At 39.0% G+C, this 20,234-nt stretch overlaps 2 protein-coding genes across 4 annotated transcripts in view; one reads left to right on the forward strand and one right to left on the reverse strand.

Moving 5' to 3' along the window:
- The first annotated feature begins 4,874 nt into the window (after positions 1 to 4,874).
- LOC110953481 (cyclin-I-like) lies at positions 4,875 to 8,819 on the forward strand. The gene is made up of 5 exons (XM_022197511.2): positions 4,875 to 5,230; positions 6,507 to 6,663; positions 7,429 to 7,563; positions 8,099 to 8,173; positions 8,304 to 8,819. Exons 2-5 carry the CDS (start codon positions 6,550 to 6,552, stop codon positions 8,451 to 8,453), a joined length of 474 nt encoding a protein of 157 aa, XP_022053203.1. The 5' UTR covers positions 4,875 to 5,230; positions 6,507 to 6,549; the 3' UTR covers positions 8,454 to 8,819.
- Positions 8,247 to 20,234, reverse strand: part of septin8a (septin 8a) — a 41,434-nt gene continuing 29,446 nt past the window's right edge. The window contains exon 10 of one of the 3 annotated variants that reach the window (XM_022197507.2): positions 8,247 to 11,864. In XM_022197507.2, the coding sequence (XP_022053199.1) occupies positions 11,696 to 11,864 (169 nt within the window). In that variant the 3' untranslated portion in view covers positions 8,247 to 11,695. Of the gene's footprint in view, positions 11,865 to 17,754; positions 18,827 to 20,234 lie in introns of those variants that run through there. The other 2 variants (XM_022197508.2, XM_022197509.2) reach the window with 2 other exon arrangements.

Here is a 20,234-nt window from a genome sequence, read left to right on the forward strand (position 1 = left end):
AGACAGCTGTTCATTACACCAAGAAAAAACAAGTCCAACATGGTACTACCAAACTGCTAGCTGGTCGTGGCAGGAAACGTCTTTCTACCCCATGAGATGACCGTGCACTTCTCCGTTCCTGTGTCAGGAATCGTCGTCAGGCCTTCAAAGACCTTAAAAATGAGTGGGCACTGTAGAGAAATGTGACTTGTTCGGCAAGGACAGTTAGAAACCAACTTCGTGAAGTCACACAGGGCAGAACAGGCCCTTCATCAAGCAAAGGCAGAGGAAAGCCTGGTTACGGTTTGCTGGGATCACAAGGATTGGACTGTTGATGGTTGGGCTAAGGTTCTCTTCAGGGATGAATCCAATTTTCATTTGATGCCCACTCCAGCCAACTTACTGGTTAGGAGGAGGCCTGGAGAAGCTAAAAACCAGACTCTCTGCCCCTACAGTAAAACATGGGGTGGACCGGTGGAAATCTGGGGTTGTTTCAGTCTGGGTGGAACAGGGCAAATGCAATCGTGTAAAGGGTGAATGAACCAGGTCATGTGCAGGGCTACTCTTGGAAACTGTCTTCTTCCATCAGCTGGAAAACTCTTTTCTCCCTCCAATGACTGGATTTTCCAACAAGACAATGCCCCTTGCCACACCAAAAGGTCAGTTAAAGCCTGGATGCAGAACCAGAACATTGGAACCATGCCTTGGGCTGCTCAATCACCAGATCTAAATGAAATTGAAAACCTGTGGAAAATCATCAAACGCAAAATGGAAAACCGCAAGCCCAAAAACAAAACACATTTCTTTGAATTTATGCAACAGGAATGGGCTGCTGTGACAGCAGAACAATGCCAGAAGCTGGTGGAGAGCATACCAAGATGCATGGCTGCAGTCATCAGAAACAACGGTTATGCAATCAAGTGTGTGAATCATGTGACTAAAACAGACAGAAAAGAAAACATGGAATCCTAAAAGCTGTTTGAGCAGTACAATTACATAGTTACTAATGTAAAACCTTCAGTGATTTTGTTTTTTATCATGAAAAGCATGGAAAATGTCTAGATATCAGCTCTTAAATTAAACTGTTATGAGTTACTTTTGTTGTTATCATTATATTTGTCCAAAGAAAAGTACCTTTAGTGGTACCAGGCATTACAATGAACAAGAATTGAAGAAAACAAGGGTGGTCTAAAAAAAAATTTCCATGACTGTAGTGTGATACATGAGAAGTGGGAAAAACTGGGGTAAGAAATAGCTGATTCTGACTGTTCAATCAATCCTCTGTTTTCATCCATGAACTTTCATAACAAAATATGTCACAAACAGATTGTGGGGAGCAAAAATGGAAAACAAGCCTCTGTATTGGAAAAAGAATACTGTATTGAGCAAGGATTGCAACATCATCCAGTGTTGCAATCTCACCCATGAGGTATGTTTTGTTTTTCTGAGGTTGGTTAAAGTCTGTGGCTTAGTTTTATTCTCAGCTGAGATGCCGGTAAATTTCATTTAGATTTGTGGCATTTCCGTACTCACATTTAGCGTAGTGGTTGTAGCAGGTCACCACAGATCAGGAATGGTGCCCTGTTAACACTAGTGCAGAAACTACACTTCTTATCAGTTCAGGTGAGAAAAAATGAAAATGAGAGGAAAACAAATCAATTAGAAAGTCCTGTCCTGACATGATGCATGACGTGTGGTTTGTTATGCAAGTTTAAACCTCCTAGTTTCCGTGTGTACAAATAGTTTATGCATAAAAAAATCGAATCTTTAAAGTGATTTAAAAAAAAAAGATTTTCTACAGTTTGCATTAATGCCAACAATCAATATCCTATGACAAGTTCACTGACGGACATCAATATTAGTGAAGGCACTAAATATAGTAAATTATGTTACTTTTAAGATCAGAAACTGTGTTTACATTTCAGACATACGTGTTGGTGGTTTAAGCACATCTGCAACTGGTTCTTTTGTGGAAATGTTGGACAATCAGCTGCTAAGTCTTGTTGTGTGGAACTGCAACATGACATCAAAAACTGATTAGTTGATCAGCAGAAAATTAATTGTAAACATTGTAAAAATGTGATTATTCTGTGTTTTAGCAAGTAAAAATAACAACCTTTCACTGACACCAGCTTCTCAAATGTGAATGTTTTTCCTTGTTTTCTGTGATAGCAAACTGAATATTTTTCATGTTTGTCAAACTAAATATTGAAAGATGTCACGATTGGATGTGGTCACCATTTGTCACTATTCCTTGACATTTTGTCATTTTATTGACAAAACAATTAATTGATCGATTGAGAAAATCATCAGTGATATAACTGAGGCCTCAGAGTAAAACCCACCTGTTGGTCCTTGTTGATCATTCAATCAGGCTGTATTGAAGGAGCCTGGAAAATAGAAAAGGACCATGAACTAATTAGTTAGAGAGGTAAGAAAGCAAGTAAGAATTTGTGTCATTTTCTTATAGACTTCTATACAGTTGTGATTCTTTTTGCAATCAGAGCAGTCACCCCCTGCTGACTGGTAGGGAGAATGCAGGTTTAAGGCACTTTTACACCGGCTTCACTTTTCAGATCCAAAGGCTACCTCCATTTTATAGATAAGTCTATGACTTGACCCGAGTTGTTTAATTCAGTTTGGGGAATATGAACATTTTAGGCATGTGTTTATCTCAACATTGCATGAACTAAGACAGATTTAGTTCATCACACTTTTGTCTTAACTCCTCAGAGAACGAGCAACTCGCCTGCAATAAGTGACAGAGTTAGGAAATATGCCTCAAATTAGTTTGAGTTATATCAACTTAATAGGTGACATGAAAGAACATCTTTAAGAAATGGCCTCAAGATCAAGAATGTAGGAGCTGTTCCATGGCCTATTATTTAGTTTTTCCTGAGCTGTAGTTGTGCATTTGGACCTTCAAAGTGTATGTTAATCAGAACAAAGCTATCCTTCATGTTAGCTACACCTTTGCTTTTCAACCTATGACAAGACAAAGTGCATGTAAATGTAGCCGGTCTGGCCCAACTCTCTCACCCTCTCTGTGCGTTGTGTGTGCGGGTGTGGGGAATGATGACAGCAGAAGACCACGTCGATACAGCCAACCGATTTATTTTCTAGTAGAAATGAAATGAGTAAGAGATACAGCAACCATGTGGTCTCTCGCTAGCTGCTCTACTCCCAACGGGATCACGGGCCGTCTGATATAAGTATAGTAAATTATATAGACACAATATTGAAACTGAATTATTAAAATGATTGAACAATATACACAAAAGACAAAAAAAGAAGAGGGAGCTCACATACCGAGTAGAAATAAAATGAGTATGAGATACAACAACGATGTGGTCTCTCGCTAGCCACGCTGAAAATGAGATAAAGAAGTTCTCACTACATCGCTGTACCCAACCAATACCAACTATATAAAACTCAAACAACAGACAAAAATATGTAGAAGTGAGAAAGCAGATTTTAAGCCACATTCTAATCTTTTTTTTATCTGTATCTGAACCTACAACTGTTCACTCACCTATGCTCCCAACGGGATCCGGGCCTTCTGAGGAAAGGAGCGCGAACAGACAGGAAGTGATGTGTAAAGGGCAAAGGGCAAGGAAAAAACGCAAAAATAAAAGCTGGGTTTCCATTACCCTTAGATAAGCGCAAAATGTAAATAGCGCAATAAAAACTGGTAATGGAAACACCTGAATTCCGAAAAAGGACTAAAATATCGCTAAAAAGTTTTCACGCTCTCATGAGGTGGTTTTTCAGACGTTTCGATATTGAAAAATATCGCAAAAGCGCAATGGAAACGCTTTTTCTGCAATTATGCATCACTGGACGTGACGTACCTGGTCACACGACCAGTTCTCTCGGAGTAAACATGGTGCAGTATGTGTGGACAGAAGAGGAGACCAAGACTTTTCTTGCCATTATTCTTGAGATAAACATCACTGCCATACGAGACAGCAAACAGCAGAGGAATGTAGTGTTATAAGGAGATAGAAACAGGTTTCGGGCGTCCATCTTCCTGCAGTGAAATCTCACGGGATGATATTTTACGAGAGTTACGATGATTCTGCCCAGAACCCACGTTCAAAGCGCAAATATACTTTGTTGAAATTTTAGAAATATTGCTTTTATTTTGCGAAAAACTGTATTGGAAACCCAGGAAAGTAATGCTCCCGAAAAAAGGATTGATGCACAATAATGACAAAAAGAACCAAAGAAAATTAAATAACAATATAAACAAAAACAAGGTTGGATTTTGGATGAAATTAATCAATCTGTGTACACGCCTGTTACATAAAGTCAAAGACAACCACAGAGATGAGGCGGCTGGACTCCACCTGTCCTCAGTGAAGTTCTCTGCAATGTATAGCCAGAAGACATTTGTCCTTTAAAAACAACCTTAACCCTCTGAAACCAAAAATCCACCACAAGGTTTGAAAAGATGCATGTTATCTTTTAAAAGAAAAGCACCAAGATTACACCATTTATCAGAGCCAGAAGAGAAAAACAAAGATTTTCAGCCTTGTGGTGACTTTTGAATGAATCATATGTGAAAATGCAAAAGTGACAGGCAAGGCAGGTAATTTCAAGATGTGATGTGTTTTCAGTGAGAAGGCGAGTTGAGCAGATTCAAATCACTTGCAGAAATCCTTGATTGCCAAACGTCAGACTGCATTTGGATGAACAATGACAGAAGGAATCAGCTGCACACAGTCTGAATCCACACGATGGATAAAACCAGACCAGCATGTCATATCTGAGCACCTGAACTAACATCTTCAAGGGTCTCATAGCAGAAATCTTCCATTTCCAGCGTGAGCTCGACCATTTTGTGGCGGGACCCCGTATGTCTGACCCACTAACACATTTCTGTTTATTAGACGGCGGGGTGACGTCACAGAGGGGCGGAGTCAGTGCGTTCAAAACACAGACTGCCCTCAATCCTCCCTGATTTTCTGCTTCCTGCCTTGTTTTGCGCTTATTTTTTCTCCCACTGACCCAGTTTTTTTCCGAACAATTGGCGCTTTTTTAACTGTTATTTGCAGTTTCTATATAATGCAGCTGCTTTCCTTTATATTCCTTTCGAAACGCGTTTTGCTCCGAGATTGTCCCCCCGCCCCCCCAAACAGCATCCTACTGTTGTCTGTTTGCTGGCTGCTTTCGGTGAACATGGACTAATTTAAAAGCCGTATAAATGCACCTGCTGTCGAGGAGATACTCCGCTTTTAAAGTCGAAGAGGTAAGAGAGCTTGTGCACAGAATGGATACAAAAAGACAAGTGCTCCCCCCCCCTCCTCTTCTCCTTTTGTTTTTCTTGTCTGCTGCAGCAACTGTGCAGGAAGCTGCAGCAGCTGCAGCCCGTTTCTCCCGCCCGGATCCTCTCTGTGTTTTTGTGTTGCAGCAAAAGTCACATACCAGAGATTTGCAGTAGGAGTTCTTGCATTGCTCCGTTTCTTCTCAGTAATGCCTTGTCTGGCTGCAAAGTCTGAAAAATGGCGTTGTTGTTGTCGAAGGCGCACTTCATTTCCTGCTGCACACTTTGCTGTTTGAGCTGCAACAAATAAAAGCTGATCAAGTTGCTATTTGGAGGATAGAAAAATGTTTTGGAGTTCTAAACTTTTCTGTTTATGTAATCATTTCTGTTGCTTACCCCTTTTGTTTCCCTTTACCTTCCAAAAAAGAAGGCAGACCCTTATTTTTATACCATAAATTTTTATGTGAAAATGAAGCTGAAATGTGCATCTGAAGAGGCTAAATGATTGTAATTATTCCCTGACTGCTGGTCGAAATAGCCATAAGGTGCCGAAAATGCTGGTATTTACAAAAATGTGCAAAAATTGTTACAATAAGGCACAAGATTGATGGCATTTACCGTAAAATAACGTATCATAGGTGTACAAAATGCAGTTAAAATAGTGTTGCCAAAGTACAAAAGGAGGGATGTCTTGCTTCCTGTATACCAGTTATGTGGGTCAGTACGTAACTGAGGGCCTTTTGAAGTACATGGGATATATCTTGCATACATTTTTGTTAAAAGTAAACAAACTAATGTTTTTTATGACCATGTCTTTACAAATTACATAATTATTTATTGTGGAATTAATACCTATTCCTAAAATGACTAGATACCACTAAAATGTTAACTAAATAACCGTCCGAATTTAATAACAACCACCTTCTAATTAGCTAAACAATCATAAAGAAAAGACTGGCAAGACTCCAAGGTTTTCTGAGTTATTTAACATAAAGTAGTGTGTGAATCAAGTGTGGATTTATCACGTCAACAGGTTTACTACAATATCTTTTAAAATAATTTTCAATTTTACTCAATTGTATGTATAATATTTAGAAGAATCTTTGTGTAAAAATGCCATGTGGTGTTTGGTTATAGAGAGCCATGTTGATTTTCAGCCCGAAAACAGGATAAATGTCAACTGTGATACCGGTCTGCTATGTCACAAAAAGTCCCGCAGTTCTATATTGACCTGTAATACCCAGTGTTTTGCCTCCATCAGGTGTGTGTGCCCTGGGTGAAGCCTGGCCTGTGCTGTGGAGGCGATGAAGAATCCAGGAGCAGCAGAGAGCCACCGGCTGGTCGGCCTGCTGGATGCCGCCCTGGTCAGGGAGGCTCGCCTCTGGAAGGTGCCCGTCTTCAAGAACGGATGCATCCAGGTGAGACGGAGATGTGTGTGATTTATCGGCTTAGCTGAGAGCAGTATTTTATCACTGATACTGGATGGGCTTTTTTTTTTTGTGCACCTAAAACAGAAATAAGCATGAAAACTGCTGAGTTTTTTATGATGACAGAAAGGAAGGGAAGCCAAGACCAAAATCAATCTTGATCCTTTCAGTAAAATGAGAATAGGAGCATTTTTTATGTGACGGGAGGGAGCGAGATTTATGGGAAACCTCTTCATCTTTAGAAAAATGGTTTAGCCGGTGTGATAAATGAGCCTTTTGTCCCTGCTTTCTTTTACCTCCTAAATGGTACTTTTATAGGTATTAGTAACATTGTTGTTTATTCAAATTAAAAGTACTAAATCAGTGAATAACCAGCCTTAATAGTCATAAGTTGTTTTTTTTTTACCTGTTTAATGAAACATATTCCAATTTTAGTTATATAATGGACATAAAGTGCAGACTCTCAGCTTTCATTTGAGGGTATCCACATTCAAACTGGATGATAAGTTTAGGAGTTTCAGCTCCTTAACATGTGCCACTCTATTTTAAAAGGGACCAAATTGAACAATTGACTCAAAGGCCATTTCATGTGCAGGTGTGGGCAAATTCTGTTGAGCCCCTGAAATGAAAGGATTGTGTTTAAAAACTGATCTAGTTCCTCACATGTTTATGCAATATTTTAGTTCAGCCCACTGAAAAAGGTCAATCCTACATGTGTCATTTGTTAACTAGTGGTTCTCTCCTCTGACCACTCAGGGCGCTGACATCTCTTCCTCCCAACACCAAGAAATGATCCTTTGGCTCGGAGACATGAGCCGGCTGTTCCAGTTCTGTCCAGAGACCTTTGCCCTGGGAGTGTGTGTCCTCAACCGACTGCTGTCCACCGTCAAGGTGCACAGCTGGAATTTACACTAGCACACTGTTTAATTTCCCTAGGAATGAAAATGTATTCTTTCAAAATATAGTTGAAATTAGAAAATCTAAAATACTTTTCAACTAAGTGTGGCTTACAACTGCTTGTGCAGATTAAAATCAAACTTACATTGTGCAAATCTTCCAGAACATACAGTAGAGGTTGTATTTTTTTTAATTTATTTTACAGAAAGAGGTAAACATGGGCAGATCTGTGCTAATTTTGGACCTTTACCGCACAAATTTTCTAGTTTAAAACCTATTTTCAGCGCCCAGATAGCTCAGCTGGCTGAGCTGGTGACCCATAAACAGGGCTATAGTCCCCAACACAGCGGTCATGGGTTTGAATCCAGCTTACTGTGTGTCATTCCCCCACTCTTCTACCCATGTTTCCTGTCTCTCTCCACGGTTCTATACATAATAAAGGCGAAAAGGCCCAAAAAAACTTCAAAATAAATAAACTTAAATCTATTTTCACTTTTACAAACTAAATTCAAGTCTTTTCTTTTTAAAGGCTCAACCAAAATACCTGAAATGCATCGCGTTTACCTCACTGGTCCTGGCTGCCAAAATCAATGAGGAGGATGAGGTAAGGACACAAAAAGCAATAACCGAAATTACATTTTCAAAAAAACAAAGAAAGATACCACCCAAGACTTCAGTGCATTTTCAAAACAATCTGTTTATTCGCTTCCCTTTTTGTGTGTCTGTTTTAACAGGTAATAGGTTCTGTCAGAGACCTGGTTGTGCAGAGCGGATGCAACTTTTCGACAGCGGAGATTCTTCGCATGGAGAGGATCATTCTAGACAAGCTGCACTGGGACTTGTACACCGCAACACCGGTCGACTTCATTCACATAGTAAGTTAGAACTCAGCGGACAGACAAGAACTTTTTTTTTGTTTTTTAAACTGGACCTGAACTATCAGAGCGCTTCATCGTGAGCTTAAATAAATCCAGGTCCTGGTCTTGCATAAAAACACAAGCAGTACAAAAAGCACACATCAAACCATCATGCTTGCATCGTGTTTGCGACAAGATGGCGTCTACAAAGCCTCCCACCTCCCTCCTGCTGCCCCCGCAAGAAAGAATTGGTCCTACTAGAGATTGTGCATTCATTCCATTTGGCTCAATGTGCCCATTATCAGCATTAATACAAACTCCAGTCAGTTCTGGTTGAAGTGAGTCCCTCCCACAATCACTGAACCAAATAACAAAATAAAAGCCTGCCTCTAACCCTGCCTGATTCAAGGTTTTGCATTTGGTTACTGCTGTCTGACTTTAACTGTGTTTTATTATCTTGGCACTTTGCTCTGGAGTTGCAACAATAAGTCAGAAAATTAATCTGCAACTGTTTTGATAATCAAATTATTATTTTTTTAAACCAGAAATGCCAAGTTCTTGCTTGTCAGATGCAATAATTTGATGTTTTTCATTGTCACGCATGACTGAATATCTTTGGATGTTAAAAAAATAAAGTCATCTTGGGCAGTGGAAACTCAAGCAGCAGCCAATTGTCACATTTTCTTGACATTTTGTAACCAAAAGTATTCAATATATTTCAAAGATGAATGGATAATGAAAACAGTTGTTTGTTTCAGACTTATTTAGTTGTTTTCCTGATCTAACGGACGGAAAAAAATTCAACTTGTGTCGCAATCAAATACGAATATTGGGCTTGACATTTTCATAGAGGACACACCTAAGTTCTAACCCAAACCGGTTGCACAACAGTGTTTATATGAACTAAAAAAAAAAAAAAAACAAAAACTAGAGCCTTGTGAAATTCTTCTTAACAATATCAGGCTGCATTTGCAAGTTGCCAGCAAAATAACGTGCGTGTTGCATATCAGGCCAAGGCACTTCTGACTAACTCACCTTACTTTAAAAACCCTGCTGCCACCAGAAGGGGAGTTTGAAGATCTGAAACCTTTCAAATTGTCGAGAAGTTTTGGGTGATTAGTGTATCGATAACATGCTGTGGATTGTTCAGAAACCTCCCCCCATGCTGTGTGATTCAGCTTCCGGCTTGGATCTGTACACAGGAGTGTAATCGTTAAACCCTCGCAACTCATTGGCCGAGGCAGTAACCACTGACTGAACTGTCAACAAATACACACACACACACACAACATCGTTTAGGTCCCCTCATGCACTTGGGCCCAGGGCTGTATTCATAGCGCCTTTTAATGAGAAGAGCTCTTATCACGAAAAACGGTGTCGTTAAAAGTGAGTCGCTCAGCCACAGCTTCACGTCACATGAAGATATGGGAGGCAGGTGTTTGCTTCTACAAATAAAATCCTTTTTTAAGCAAAATATAGCTACATTTAACTGTAAATGAAGAAGAAATCGGATGCTTTATGAATACAGCCCGAAATTTTCTCGACAGAAACATTGTAGGATTTCTCCATCGGCTTCAAATCCATCTTTAAACTACATCTGACAGTGATTTATTTTTTAAAAACATATTGATCACAGTTGATTTGTGAAGTATTGTCATGCATTCTCATCCCAGACCACTTGCATTCCCATCGATAGATAAATAACAGCGCTAGATTCGAGTTTGAGGCTGAGATTAGTGGACTGATTCTTAAAGCCACAAACCACAAACTGTCACCAAAAAAAGCAGCTTGGCACATTCGGACTGAACTGGGCTGATTCCGAGTCCTCTGCAAAACTAAAAAATGGCACTTTCCCTTCCTAATCTGACTGATAGTTGTGTCACGGGTTAACCGAGTGCAGAGTTGTTGTTATAATTATCATTATTAGAGTGAATCTATAGATTATTGTCCGAGCACTTCACTTTAGGTATTACAAAAAATCCAAGACTTCCAAAATAAAGAGACATAATGCAATCATAAAAACTATAATAAAATAAAGACATTTTTCTCTTTTTATACTATTCAAATAAATATTTTTGTTTTCCAAATAAATACTTTGACCTATAATGTAAATATCTCACAAGTACATTCCCCCCTGCCCTGAACAAATTTCTCAGTGTTATTCTCCATTGTCTACAAAACAGCGATCGATAAAATCTATCAATAATTTGTCACAGACTCTCCACCATGACACTTTGATATGAATAAATAGGAGGATTTACAGAGCTTTGGAAGGTAGAATCAGCCGTGCGGTGCGAGAAACCTTCACCGTCGAATCCAAACGCACAACTGCGCCTTTGTTTGCTACATTTGCCCTGCAATCCGATTTCCTCGAATGAAATGAAGCAGGAAAACCCAAAGGAGGGGAGGGAGAAGGAGGGATTTTGGGGAGTTTTTGTTTGACTTTGGCACCACATTGCTGAATCTACCTCCCAGTAAAATTCCACTTTCCTTTAAACCCATGGCTTATTTTTGCTACGGAGTAAGAGAACAAACTGAAGCAGATGAATTCAACACGATGAAGGAAACACAAGACGTTGGACTGGAACAAACATTAGGAGGATGCGTTGATGCTTTCCAATCTAATAAATGCATGGTTTTCTTTACCGGCCACTGATCAGTAACTTGGCAGCTGTCTTCTTCGAAGTCAGCTAACAAGAGCATGAAGAAACTAAAGTGCAAAGTTGTTTTCTTTTTCTACTCTGAGCCCCCACTCAGGTCGGGTTTCTGCCCACAAATGGGAACACAGAAAAGCACTGCACGTACGATACGATACAAACAAGGCTACGATGAGTACTCGGGCAAAGAGTGGGGGCTTCATTAGTAAAAAGCTGCACCGAGCTTCAGGTTCGAACCTCTACAGTAACTTTTAATGTGGCAACGAACACTTGAGAAGAGTAGAAAATCACCGACTGCAAACTGACAGTGTTCTGGCAGGATGAGAATGAATTTGGGATCAGAGGGATGAATGATGCGTTTGGACATTAAATGCTCTGGAGTATTTGATCTAGGAGTAATGAGGGGTGAGCGGTGGACGATGACACAGCAATGACATCATTATGCTAACGTTTTGGTCTCGCTCCTCTGCATTTCTCTGTTCATCTCGGCTCCTAGTTCCACGCCCTGCTCGTCTCCGGCCACCCCCACCTCGTTCCGTCCATCGGCCTCGGCTCCGGTGTCGGCTGGGACTCGGCAACTGACCCCGGCGTGCTTCCCGCCAGTCCGGGGCATCAGAAGAGGCCTTCGGGCTTCCAGGTGGCGTTGTGGACCAGGCAGGTGCAGCACTGTATGGCCTGCCACCAGCTTTGGCAGTTCAAGGGCTCCACGTTGGCCTTGGCCATCATCACTTTGGAGCTGGAGGCGCTCACGCCCGACTGGTTCTCCGTCTTTACCGACCTGCTGAAGAAAGCACAGGTAAGAGAAAGGCACGGGGAGACACCGTTTCTAAATGATAGTGTTTGGATGAAAGGGTGTGGCGATACATTTCTTACATCTATTGGAACGTAAATATTTTGTAAACTACTGTCCGATTTGTAGCTTATTGTACTGTATGTCGTATCACAGTTGTTTAAAAATCTGCAGTTATTCACAATATAAGCTCTAATACTGGATGATATAAGAGCACACTGTAAATACATGACTGTTCAAAAGTTTGGGGTCATTTAGAAATGTCCATATTTTTGAAAGAAAAGCAGTTTTTTTTTCCATGAAGATGACATCAAATTAACCCCAGAAAAACAACTGTTGCAAAACATATCGGTTTAGTTTTTTTAATTACTGTTTTCTATTATTTATATATATTATTTTTGCATTTTTAAAAAATCTATCTATCTATCTATCTATCTATATATATATATATATATATATATATATATATATATATATATGGTTTTATTTTTGTTGGGTTTTTTACAAATTTTTCATTTTTTTTAGATTTGTGTTTATGTATATTTATATTTTTTTTTGAATTTTTTGTAATTATTTGGATTTATATATTTATTTAGTTTTGTTTTATTTATTTACTTTTTTGCTCATTTTTTTTCTATATTTGGGTCTTCCAGGGTTAATCAGAAATGCAGTCTAGACATTATTAAATGCTGCTCCTCTGTTCTAATGCTACATTGTGTTAGCTAGTGGTGTTGAAAGACAAACTGATCATTATAAAACCCTTGTGCAGTTATGTTAGCACGTGAATAAAAGTGTGAGGTTTCATGGAAAACATAAAATAGCCTGAGTGACCCCAAACTTTTGAATGGTAGCGTATGTTTGTTCACAGTTTAAGTTTGTATGTTTTGATGCTGCTTTTTAAAATCTAGTATTTCAAAAGGGGCTGTTTCACTTAAAGACACCTCATTAAAGGCACATTCATATAAACAACAGATTTTAGTCTTTAGTCAAAGCAGCTGTTTGGCTTCTCCTACAGGTCCAACATTGTAATGATCGCTCAGTTTTAATCTTAAAATTATAATGCAAACCTGCACTTTAGACCCAGCTTGTGCACAAGTATCGTCCAGCGTAGGAGGCTAAAAGTCGCTACCTGGTATTTATGCCACTTTACTGAAACTAGAAACCCACAGACAAGACCGCCTCAGAAATCATTCCTTCTGAAACTTCCTTTCCTCCTCCTTCCAGGTCGACAGTGTGGAGTTCATCCACTGCAAAGAGATGGTGGACGAGTACCTCCACAGCCAGGAGTTCTCCCTGCCGACCAACTCCGTCTACATCTTCGACAGCGCCCAGATCCACGAGGAGGAGCAGCGCCTTGGCCGGGCCAGGAGGGGGCGCAGCGGCAGCAAAGAGCAGGGGGACTCTGATGAGTACTACGACGGTTTTAGGTGTTTGTATCGCGAAGAGGCGACTTCGGGCGGTGAGGGGAGTGACATGGAGGATTTGTTCGAGCAGAAAGACGTCTCCCCCTGCCCACCCTTACACCCTGCTGTCAACTAGCAGCGTTCAGTCACACCGTCCACCTCACAGCGCTGCAGAGCTCTTATATCCACGTTACTCACTTAAAATAACATTTCAAGACTGATTTCAAAAAAAAGAAGAGGGTGGCTAAGGTCAAATTTAGTTATTGTCCCTTCTGTGCACTTGTCCGGGAGAGCTGTAATGAGATTTGAATGTTTTTTTTGGTGCAGAGTAATCTGTCCGTTTAAGTTCTCGACTTATTAATGCTCTTTTTATTTTCTCCTTTTTATACTACCTGCATCACATCCGCCTCAAACAAGTTGGAGGATTCAGAAATGCAGGGTTTTTTATGTTTGAGAGCTGATCCTGATTTTGTTCGTCGTTCGGTTTCTTGGTGCTCAGGTTCCTCCTCCCAGAGCCACTTAGCACTTTGAGATAAAGCTTTTTTTTAAAATGCAAAAGTAATTCTATTTTTTGGACCGTTTTTTATTTTAATCTTACTGACTTGTACTAAAAATTTTTATGCTGTTAAATTTTTATTTAAAAAAGCTCAGTTTTACTTAAAAGCTTTACTTTGCTGACTAAATTATGCACATGTTCTTATTTTATTCTATGCTTTCAGCTTGTGTTGATTTACTTTATGCAACTGTTGTTACATATCAGACACATATGGGAGATTAGTTCAACACTAGAGCAGAATGACCAAAAAGAAGGTCATTTTGACTTCATGAGATTAACCGATTGGTGATGCATTAGTGTCCTTGTTAAAAATTTCAATATTTTTTATGATATACTGTGTGAGAGCAGCAGTGACCGAAGATTGAAGTGTTGGGATGAAAGGGTCCTGTTTTTATTTAGTACAAATCACCTACTTCTGGCAGCTCTGCTGTTAGTTTCATCTTGTTACTGAAACGGCAACAAAACACATTTCAATTTAAGCAGCGTGTAAGTTTGGCAGAAAGACGAGCATGTAGTGTGTCCGCTGTCAAACGGTTGAAGCCTGAAGGCACGGAAAAGACTTTGATCTTCATTTTTTTTGTGACTTTAGGTGACTGGAGCTGTTCGCTGTGTTCAGTTTCTCTAATGTGAAGTGGTTACTGTCCTCTCTCTGAACCGTAAAGTCTGCTTCGATTCGTCAAGCCGGGCCGAGCCACACGGTGACCAATGTCAAAGTTTTATTTTATTTCATATTCCTTCAGATACTGAGGCAGCTACATGTTACTGTTTTGTCAACCACAGAAATAAAGCTATGATTTCAAAAGTCTCTTCTGGTTTGATCATTTAAAAGCATTGCAGCAGGTTGGAGTGTTCTTCATGTGAGGTTTGGTGGCAATCTGTACTACTGTAGCTTGTAAGTTAAGCCTTAGCTACTGGCTCAATATAGAACTTCGGGACTTTTTGTAACATAGCTGGCAGGTATCATAGTTGACATTTTTGCTGTTTTCAGGCCTAAAATCAACATGGCCGCCTATAACCAAACACCACATGGCATTTTCACACAAAGATTCTCCTAAAATATTATATATTTTAGTTGATCTATGAGTAAAATTGAAAGTTATCTATAAAGCTATTGTAGTAAACCTGTTGAGTCCACATTTGACTCACACATCACCTCACCTCTTGCAGGACTTTAAGGATCTGCTGCTAATGTCTTGGTGCCTGATAATACAGGACATGTTGGGTGAACTTGTGGAGTCAAGCCCTCAATAGGTCAGAGCTGTTACGGCAGCATGAAGGAGTCCTGCACAATGTTAGCAAGGTAGCTTTAATGTTGTGGCTGAACGATGTATGCTGACTTGAGTTTTACTAGAAGTTGACATTCACTGTTTCAGAAAATTACTTCACCTTCTGAAGCTGCAGGAAGCAGATAGATTAGATTAACTAGAAACATGTAAAATGCTAACCAAACAAGGCTGTCAACCTAGCAGCACCTTTAAAGATGTGATCTCTTGTTTTCAAACTGTACAAAAAGTGTGAAGAATGATAACAAATAAAAAAAGACTTGAAGTTTTAAAACTTCAATCTTTCTGTTCATGCTACTTTAAAATTGTACACAGTCAAAAGAATTTCAAAAATGATCAAATAGAGAAATCTTATGTAAACATCATAGTTTCTCACGCTGGATTAGTCTCTTTTTTTGTAAATTTGACCTACTGACCACTTTTTTAGGCAGAAGTGAGTTCCCATAATAGTGGAAGCCCATTTCTGCCACGGAAACAAAAGTAGAGGACAATTAGAGCATTTGCAGTTTGTGTAATATGTGAGCTCAGTGTTCTAGAAAGTCTTGTGACAAACTAAAGTTATCGTTGTTAATGCAGTGAAACTCTCCATCACTTTGATTACAGCAGTGTTCCTCAATATCGTCCTCAGCTGGTACGTACAGTCTGTACATAGACTGTGAGGAGTGTGATTATCACTCAGTTTTGTTAGTGGAGAGTGTTGCTGTACTAAAGGACAGAGAACAGAGAGCTTGGAACAGCTTGTGCGGCTGGATGTGATCCAGTGAGCCCTGCAGGTGGTGGACAGAATAATAATAGTGCTGGCAGAGCCTTCACAGTAAACACAAAACCATTACTGAGGGAAGAACTCAGTTACTGTGCTGTGACTTCGTCTGTCAGGTTTTCACACACACATCCTGCATGTTGGAATAAATACTAATGCAGCAAATGACAATAAATAAAGGAACCTGCAGTGGTGGTACAGTGGCTTCTGAATCATTTAGAAAAAACATTTAAATGACGTCACTACGGATTCTATGAAACTTTGTTGGGAATTTTCACAGTTTGATGTTGTTTTACAGACTGAAGAAGAAACATTTTAAAAAAAATGTCATAAATACACACGTAGTTTAAACATTTCTATTTTACTGGGTCAATATATAATTGAGGGACTTATCTTGCACACATTCTTATTAAAAGTAAGAAGAAAAACTAATGCTTTTTATGTACATTATGATCATTTCTTCACAAATTCCAAAATTATTTATTATGGAAACAATCGCTTACTAATAAAAAATTATTGGATAGCACTAAAATGTCAACTAAATAACCATCCCAATTTTGTCATTTTGTGTCTAATTTTTGTAATATTTTGTCTTATGTTGTTTTTTGTCTGACTTTTACTGTTTTTCTCACATTTTTGTCTTTTGTTTCCCTGTTTTAGTCATTTTGTTTTGTTTGTCTCATTTTTTGTCATTTTGTGTTTAGCTTTATTCATTGTTTTCAGTGTCATTTTTGTTGTTTTGTTACACGATTGTCATTTTCTGTCTTATTTGTTCAATTTTTGTCACTTTGTAGCTTTTTTCTCAAGTTTTTTGTAATTTTTTTATTTTGTTTTGTCATTTGTCTCATTTTTATAATATTTTGTCTAATTTTTTGTCTTTTTTAAAGTAAAATGATGTATTTTTCAGTTTCAGATACCTGTGACTAAATGTTTTGTGCCTTTGTAGATAAACTGTGGTCTGTAAGTTGTAATGTGTAAATGATAAACTGAGGCATAATTCTTTAGTATTGAAATTGAACTTACTTTTCTTCAGAAATTTCACTTTTTTTATAATTTTTTGTAGAAAGATAGCTCCTTAAATGTGAATATTTTCCGAATGGGCTTTTATTTTTGCAAAAAAAAAAAACAAGGAAAAATTTGGATTTGTGGTTATTTATCGGTTATTATCTTATGATTTTACTGGTCCGGCCCACAGGAGATAAAATTGGGTTGAATGTAGCCCCTGAAGTAAAATGAGTTTGACACCCCTGCTTTAAAGATTACAAAACTGACTTGCACTTCACAGGAACATCTCAACCAAACCTCCATTTTTCAAATCTATGTTGCTAATTACTTCATCTATTGTGATATTTTCATACAAGAATGAAGAAAAAGCTCAAAGACAGATGGCATGAGGAAGTGGTTCTGGAGTGTTGAAATGCAGGCCTGTGGTTTTTAGGCAACCAGCTGCAGCTTGTGCTAAAACACAAACCGTTTAAACACACCGCAGTCACAAGCATACTGTTTACATCTTACACACGCTTCTACAACTGACGAAAAGCAGTCAATAAGTTTCACATCGATCTCTGTTTTCACACACAAGCTACACCTTTGGCAAACACACCGCCCTGCACAGACACACACCCAGCGGAGGTCAACAGCAGCGGTGAAAGCAGGCAAGATTATGTGCTGAGCAAACATCACTCAGCTCTTCAGTTAGGAATCGCTAAACAGGAAACGCCGCGTCTCAAGCTGGCAGCTGTTCGGGGCGCAGCAAAGGCCGACTTGTTGTCTTTATGCGCGTCTCGGGGAATAAGAGACTTCACCTGCCTGTGTTTCCCTTTCATCTCTCCTAGCGGGTGAATACAGACAAACAAATCACGGCAGAGAGGCATCAAAGTCGGGAGGGGGTTTGCATTTATTTCCAACGTCAGACAGTAAATACAGCTGCTCTCTTCTCCATCTCTGAGTGTAAACTCTTCTACAGCGAGCCGAGGCTGGAACGTTTTCCTGAATCTTGTGTTTATGCGTCTGTACTGGCTTTATGTTTCTGGGTGTCCACTGTCATAACACTCACATCAGTACGATCACTTATGGATTACAATAAAGTTAAATCACATACGGACAGTGCACACTGTCAATATGTGCGTCTTACAATAACACCATACTCAAAAACTAGCACATTTTGCATATTAAGCTTGCACATTAAGCTCTAGAAAATATTCACATACATTTACTGTGTTACTCTTAAACAGCACCAGAATATTGCATAAGTTTTTATAAAGACTACATTTTAGATTGTCAGTACCTACGTATTTGCATTGCAGTATACAGGTACTCGGTTATTGCTGGACATAAAGCGATTTAAATGTATTATTTGGGCTCGTTTGATACAGGGATTTCTTCTACTGTGAAGTTTAACCCTGGACAACATTTCAGAAAGATCATGTATTTAAAAAAAACTTTAGGAAAGGCTCCATTTCACCGACATATTCTGTTTAAATGTCAAGCACACCTTACATTTTTTAAAACGCGTATTAAACATTTTCAAATACTTTGCCCAGGTGTGTTGTAGTACCAAAAGGTTTGAAGGGTTTTAACTTTCTGTGTGGACAGTTGATGGCGAAACAAGAATAAAATGCAGACAGAACATATTTAAATCACAACATAGAAAAACAAATTGCATATATTTATATAGAAAAGGTGTCCAAAACAACACAGAAAGAAAGATCCTGAACTAATGAGATGGCCACTGATGGAAAGTGAACATTTTTTTTTTCCTCATCATCTCTCACCCCCTGTGGCTTCACCATCATCATCATCCTCAGTGTCTTTGGTCCATGTGCACAATGTCAAGATGGAATGTCAAAAATAAAGAAATAAACAAACATGAACAGATGTTTCCGTTGCTATGGTGATGGAGGACAAATCCGTGGTCGTGTGTGGAAGGGTGTACAGCGGCCATAAATTAACTGAAAAACAATGACAAAAAGTAAACAAAAATAAATCAAATGAATAAACAACAACTTGACTGAAATAATAAATTGTAAACAGTAAAGATTCAGATTCTACTGACGACTAAGTGAGTAGCTTTGAAGCATGCTGCGGTTAAAATAAACACAGACACTTGTTAGTGGGGGAGAAAAACAAGTGTGAGCCGTTACAACGACATTCAGTGTGATGCATCTGTCAGCATTTTTGTTTTCAAACATCACTCCTGAATGTAATCTGCAATGAACTTAAAAGCACAGACAAACAAAAAGGAAACTGAGGATCTGTAACTTAAACAAAATCAGAAAATGGAAGGTGAGTTTCCCACAGCAGCACCAACTGCAATGTGTGTGAGCAGCCACAAGATGGAGCTAGAGATCTGCACGTTAACATTTCTAACCTCACAGAGGAGCTGAGCAGAAGACGACATTAACCACAATTCATGGACAGTCCACACAACAAGTTTACAATACATTTTGAGGGTTATTTTACAACTTTCAACGCTTAATTTAATTTCAAATTCAACCTGCAGAGTTTTAAAGCCTGCTTGAAGTGACATCAATTTAAGAAATGGCTGCAAATAAATTAAGACGTCACAAGAATATGGAAACCTGAACGCACATGTGTCACTGCTGCACAGTTCAGTCCAAAAGCATGTGTATTAATAAGCAGCTACAACAGCCTCCGCTCCTCTGAGAAGGATTTCTACAAGCTTTTATAAGCCAGCTGCAGGGATTTGCTCCCATTCAAACACAAGATTATTGGTGAGGTCAGGCGCTAACGTTGGGTGATAATGCCTAGCATGTAGTCGGCATCTTATTTATCCAAAAAGACGTAGGGGGAGGAGGTCAAGGCAAGCTAACTGAAGGTCTAGCAGAGCAAACGGGGAAGGTCTAAACATACAATTCTGCAGCAAGTTTCAAGAGCAGTATTACTACCTTAAATATCAACGTCTACTGGAGCATTAAGATTTATAATAAATGGAACTGAAGGGCCAAACCCAAACTATGTGGACAGGCACATCTACAAATAACTGAAGGTTCCTGAACGCACCCTGAATCAATGACAAAAACAGGACAAACGGAAACTGGAATTCTTTCAAAATGTATTTTCCAAAAATTGAAAATCTTGGACAAGATTTTTCCAAGTGCTCCCAGATGACACCAATACTGAAAAAATATGGCTCTAGATACTACAGATAATTTGCTACTTACGTTTTAAATTTGTTTCTATACTACTCTATGTGCTCAGTTCAGTCTGAATTTCTGTTTGTCAAAGCTGAGAGAGTTTAGAGTTAGAGAAGGAATGTATAAAACAATTCCTATTGACAAGGAAGCAAATGCAACACAGTGACAGGTTTCTTGCTGATGATTACTCAACCTGTTATTC

Source organism: Acanthochromis polyacanthus, chromosome 17 (assembly GCF_021347895.1).
Source record: "Acanthochromis polyacanthus isolate Apoly-LR-REF ecotype Palm Island chromosome 17, KAUST_Apoly_ChrSc, whole genome shotgun sequence".
Taxonomy (NCBI): Eukaryota; Metazoa; Chordata; class Actinopteri; family Pomacentridae; genus Acanthochromis; species Acanthochromis polyacanthus.